This window comes from Neophocaena asiaeorientalis, unplaced genomic scaffold, assembly GCF_003031525.2.
Source record: "Neophocaena asiaeorientalis asiaeorientalis breed wild unplaced genomic scaffold, Neophocaena_asiaeorientalis_V1.1 scaffold8, whole genome shotgun sequence".
Classification (NCBI taxonomy): Eukaryota; Metazoa; Chordata; class Mammalia; order Artiodactyla; family Phocoenidae; genus Neophocaena; species Neophocaena asiaeorientalis.
Genome location: NW_020175395.1, coordinates 1,077,330 through 1,083,329, shown reverse-complemented (window position 1 = coordinate 1,083,329; position 6,000 = coordinate 1,077,330). Strand labels below are relative to the sequence as shown.

Here is a 6,000-nt window from a genome sequence, read left to right as displayed (position 1 = left end):
CCTGGCCGGTCGCACGGCCTCCCCGGGGCCTCGCTGGCCGGCCCGCTGTTCGTGGAGCTCTCGTTCACGGCGGTTTTCTCCTTCGTTGCTGTTTGTCCGTTTCCAGTTGCTCCGGCACATCGTGTGGCGTCTGAGCATGTGCAGGCAGTGTCCCACCCCCAGCGACCTCCCGCCCTGCACCCCGACTTTCCCAGCCGGTCCGCCGACTCTGGCCATCCTGCGGCCCTTCAGCGACGCGAGAGACGCGTGCTTTCTGCGCTGGTGCCTCGTCTCGGGTCACCTCAAGGTCTGCTCTGCTCCCGTGGTTTCTGGCGTCTCTCTGTGGAAGTCCTGTTCACTGTATCATTCAGCTCATCACTTTGGCTTTTGCGTCCACGTGACTAAACAACGTGCTTTGATTGCTGGTCCTCGACCTTCCCCCTTGAGGCTTCTCTCCTGGCACCTCTTATTCCAAACGAGAGCTGTGTCCCTTGTGACCCCGTGTCTCCCCCCCACCTCAGAGCTGTCCTCCCGTGTTACGTCGTCAGGACTGACCAACGCGTTCACTCCGGGAAACAACACTTCCTTCTTCCTTTCTGAGCAGATGTCCCTTGCTTACCATAGACCTAACGGTTGTCTTTCTCCGTTTGCTTCATTCTCCATGTGTTTGTCACTCACTTCCCCTCAGTCTGCCCTGAAGGTGCTCAGGCCGGAGGCTTACCCTCGGGCACGTCCCCTGCGGCCCCCCTCTAGATCCTTCCGAGCTGATCCCACCTGGACCACTGGATGGTAGAGTCATCCCCTATTTTCTGACATCTTTTTAAAATTCTGTGGTTTGGTGAAGCCAAACCTTAATTCGTTTCCTGAGAATGGTGCATGGGAAGCAAATAGTTTTTGACCAAGCTTATCTGAAAACATCTCTATCCTGCCCTCAATTAACAAGGTGGCCAATGTACATTTCTTGGTTGGAAATAACTTTCCTTCAGAACCTTGAAGGCGTTGCTCCATTGCCTTTACTTTGAGTGTTGCCGTGGCAGCCCAGGGGCCACTCTGGGCTGCTCCCATTCCCTTGAGCTCCCGGGGACCTCCTCCTCGTCCCCGTGTTCTGAAACTCCGTGAGGTGGTATCTGCGCGCTCTGTGGGGCGCTTTCAGTCTGGAAATGCGTGTTCATCTGCTCTGATCAATTTTCTTTATATACGTTAAGATAATTATTTTCTTTACTCTCTTTCTGGAAATCCTATTATACTGACCTCTTGAGGCCATCTTCTGATTTTCTTATCTTCCTTTTTCATATCTACATCTTTTTGCCCTACTTTTTGGGAGGTTTCCTCATTTGTCTTCAAAATCTTCTCTTGAATTCTTAATTTCTGAATTTTTTCAATTTCTAAATCTTTTTTTTCAAATTGTCCTTTTTAATGTAGTATCTTATTTTTGTTTCTTTGATATCTTTCCTTGTCTCTCTGAAGAGTGTGTGAGTTTTTTGTTGTTGTGTTCTGTTTTTAATGATCTTCCCTGTTTGTTCTGTTTCCTCCAAGTTGCTGGTTTTCAGTTTGTCTGCTGTGATTTCTGTCTTCGTATGTGTGGTTTTCCTCACGTGTGTCTGGTAATCCTCGGTTTTCTGCTCATGTTTACAAGTGGAGGCCTAAAAAGCTGATTGGGGTTTTTGAGGACGTAGAGCCTGGGGGCTCTGGGGGCTCTGGAGGCCGTTTAGTTGGAGAATCTGAGCCCAGAGGAGAGTTCCCAGCCTCCTCCCTGGAAGGGGACCAGCCTGACCCCAGCACCCCCTCAGGGCAAAGGATGCTGGGTGTTCTGCGTACAATCCACTTACCTTTCCTCTTCTCCGTGTGGTGGCCGCATGCTCACAGGGCCCAATGGCCTTCAATCCTGCCACCTTCTTCAGGACGGAGGGTAAGGCCATTGCCCAGTGATGCCAACCCTGGGAGGGGACTGGACATCGGGCTGCTTCCGGGGGAGTTTAATCAACCCCCTGTCTGGAGTATCTGGGCTTCCCCGGGGCCAAGTGGGCCCATGCTCAGCTTCCCCGCTGCCAGCTTGCGGGTCTGTTTTTTGGGGCCTCTGCCCAGTCCTTTAACACTCGTCTTGTCTCCTCTCCAGCTCCCAGAACTTGGGTCTTCTCGTCTCTCCTGTTGTTCACCCCTTGTCAGCGTGTTCGTTTTTGCAGGGGTTCCGGGGAAGGAACAGAAGTGTGTGCAAACACCGTCCTCGCCCAGGACCTGCTGACACTCCCAGGGCGCCCCATGCCCTTCCCCAGTAAATCGTGGCTGCTGGTGACCTCCCGTCTCCACGTGTGCACCCTAGTCAAGTCTTGGTCCTTAAAATACTCCCTGCGCACTTCTGTGATGTCCCCAGCTTTGCGCGCTTCTGTGATGTCCCCGGCTTTGCGCGCTTCTGTGATGTCCCCGGCTTGACGTCGGCTGCCCACTTGGCTTGGCTTTGCTCCCAGAGGGATTCCTTGTTGGGGAGAGTTTAATAGCGCCTCATCTTGACTTACTGTGCTAGATTCTTCAGTGCGTTCTATTGCTATTTAACGCTTATTAGGAGCCAACAGTTTTATTTTCAAATTTGGATTATACAGGATCCCTGCTCAGTGAGCTGTTGATCTACATTAGTGGCTAGTAACTCCTGCTGATGAGCTGGATCCCCTGCCCCCTGTCAGGCCACTGTCACTTCACGAACATTGCAGCTCTCCTTTGAGTCATAACATTACCTGTTAGGACAAGTTAGCTCTTAGCGTTTACTGGTTAACACAAGTGTTCTGTGTGTCGTTGTAACAATGCTTTCTGGTCCTTGGCCGAAACTTTTGCTTATTGCCCTCTTGCAGACCTAGTGCAAGTTAGAAAGTGGTTTCTGCCACCTCTGTTCTGCTCTGCGTCCGTCCCTTGGTGACAGTTGGCTGTTCAGCACAGCCATATTCATCGTAGGGCAACGCCACGCCCCGAGAGACGGCCGTGGCCGTGGACACACGTGCAGGCTGCCTAGCAGCACCAGGCAGAGGCAGAGAGGCCTGCATGTGGGCAGCCGCCCTGCAGGTGCCTGCATGGTGTCAACTCACTTCTAATGAGCAGGTTCTTCCCCGTCTTTTCCCACTTCAGCTGCTGTTACAAATGCCAGTGTTGGCCCAAGGCTGCGGGGCAGCCCAGGAGAGTCCATAGCGGTCGGGGAAGGTCCCGCTGAGCCGGCCATCAGCCTGCCGGTGTGGACCAGAACCGGATGCTTTCCTGGGGTCAAGGGTGAGGATGTGTCAGTAACTCATCCCCTGACGCAGGGGGGCAACTACGGTCTGCAGGCCAGACCCCAGCCAAGGCTCGTTTTTTACTGTCCTCTAAGGATGTTTTTACTGTTTTAAAGGGTAGTTAAAAATTTTAAAGAAAGAAGATAATGAGGAAGAGAAGAAGGAGGAAGGGAATGAGGAAGAACACGTGACAGAGCCTCTTATGTGATGCTCTTCACAGAAACAGTTCACAGCCCAAGGTCTGGAGACGTGGCCAGCTTTGCCAAGTTCCCTGGGCCACACGTGACCACGGTCAGGGGACGCCTTTCCCGAGGCCTCGTCGACTTAAATATGTATGTGGCTACGTGTGTGGTTTCAGAAGGATTCATTGTAAATACGTGGGTCTGAATCACCATTCCTCCAGCTTGTGGCCTCTGTTCGGATTCACCACCACGACGGGCAGTGTCATGCGTGTCTGTGTCCCCACGTCAGCCTGACCATCGCAGATTACGTGCCGAGCCGCAGCTGGAAGAAACAGCAAAACGTGCTCCTGGACCCTCTGGCTCCGTGCAGATGCCGTCAGGAAGGCGTGTGCGGAGCTTGTTTCTCTTCGTGAGTGTGAAATGTGAACAGAAATAAAACTGAAACGCACTCCTGAGAAACAAATATCCTTTCATTTACTGTTGATGAAAGCGTCACCCGAGAGAGGTTCCACTAAAACAAACAACTTTAGAATTAGGTAATTTTTTTCAATCATGACTTTACCAAATATTCTCCCTCACTGTGGATATTGGCCAAGGTTTGGTCTCCATTCATCAGAGATGACAGGGCTCACCAGCCCCTCAGCTTTTCCCATTTTACAGCAGTTTTAGTCGGCATACTCTAAAGCATCCACCTACCATATCCAGGTGAATGTTCCAGAAACTTAGCTCTGATCCTGCCAAATAAGTCTAGGCAAGGGAAAGAAATTAAACCAAATAAGTAAATTACCAAACCTTTTTTCAGTCATTAATATAAAAGTCATGGAAAATGCCAGTTGTACGTTTTTTTTATTGTTCAACATATTAAGCTATAATTCTCTCTGTGTCGTGGAATGTTTTTCATATTTGCCTTTAGTACGTTGGCAAATCCAGCACACTCATGAACTGATTCTTCCTCCCACAATGAAATATTATCCTTATGCTATCAAAAAGTAAATTGAGGATAGAACATTTGAGGGGTTGATCAGAGAGAAAGCTTGTGAGGCCAGTTTAAGTCTCTGATACCCAATCTATGTCCAAAATACAGCCACAATCAATATTTAATGTCCATCTTCAATGGCCTGTAATTCACACAGTCAAGTAACCAACTTAATGCTCTATTCTTTCCTTTGATCTCCACTGTGACAGAATTGTCCTGTCACAGGATTCATCACCAGCTGATAAAGCAAACTAGGTCTGAGGATAAGCATTGAAGTCAGACATTACTTGGTAACTTCTTTTCTTTCTTTGCCGAAAAGTTCCATTTGTAGAAACAAGTCAAATAATATAGTATTTTTTGTTCTTTGGATATTAGTTCGTAGAAATCCAGAGGTCAGCTTTAGCCAGTGGCTTCATTTCTGTACAAGTGAGAACATAAAATGGAACTCCGGCCAGAAGCTGGTCTTGAAACTTGTGAACTTGCCCCTCGGCTTATGAGAAGAGGGGGCTGCTATCGAGACCCTGAACTGTTGTCGACTGTGGATGCTTAAGGAAGAACACTTGTCCAAATAGCATCGTAGCTGAATCAGAGAAAGAAGAGATGCTGAAAGACCGTCGCTTAGCAGGAAATCAACCGATTCATTATGCACTTTTCGGAGGTTTAATCATCTGGGCTTTATCAGTGGGGCCAGCTGCTGCCTGGGTACAGCAAGGGCGCTTGTATGGAATACGGGGGTGCAATGAGTGGTTAATTAGGGTATGAAACTTATTCTAAAGTGGAATGCATTCAATTTACAATAAATACTCCTAAAACTACAGAAATAAAAAAAAAAATAAGGAAGGGAGAGACAGGAGAGATTAATTCATAATAATTGACTTTATCAAGAATAGTCTAAAGAGGTACAGAATCTTGGAAATCCTGAAAGTTGCCCAGTTCCTTGTTGTGGCTAATCTGTTCATTTCTGGGGTCTCACTTCTGAACATACCATGATCTTCCTTAAAGAGGAAGGAAAAGGCCTGCCCTTTTGACATAGATCTGGAAAGGCTTTAGAGCCGCTGTTGCCCTCTTAACACGGTTAAGCACCTGCGTGTGTTTCCTGAGTTGATGGGCTTCTGGCTCCTACAGGGAGAAGCCACGCTGCCCGGCAGCCTGGCCTGATGCTCCCAAGCAGGTTGGGGCTGATCAGCTCTTTTTCTCCTTTCCAGGTGGGAAGGAGAGAATGAAAATGAAGTGGGCAGGTGCAAAGAGACCGGCAAAGTTCACGTGACCGTGGATCTCAAGTACTACCGACCAACTGAAGTGGTAAGTGTCTCGGCCCTGGCGGCAGGGCCACACCCGGCCACTGGCTGGGAAAATATTAACTGGTTGCTGCAGCCAGGCTTCCCAGCTCTGCCCTGGGCTCTCTGTCGTCCCTCAGTGCGCGTTCCCCAAACCAGAGCCCGGGGAATTGCATTTGGGGTGTTATTCTCGCCACAAAATGCACTGCCGTGTAAAGGAAAACAGGGTAACACACACCCAGGGAAAGAGCTGGTTTCAGAAATGGAGGCTCAGATCAAAGGTGGATCCCATCAAGGTAGTGGCCTGATGGATGGCTGAGCCCCGGTACCTG

The 6,000-nt window shown here is 49.5% G+C and overlaps 1 protein-coding gene across 1 annotated transcript in view; it reads left to right on the top strand.

The window, feature by feature from the left end:
* Positions 1-6,000, top strand: part of GMDS (GDP-mannose 4,6-dehydratase) — a 399,795-nt gene that overhangs the window by 327,783 nt on the left and 66,012 nt on the right. Inside the window, exon 9 of the mRNA XM_024766398.1 lies at positions 5,597-5,693. Coding sequence (XP_024622166.1) covers positions 5,597-5,693 — 97 coding nt within the window. The remainder of the gene's footprint in view (positions 1-5,596; positions 5,694-6,000) is intronic.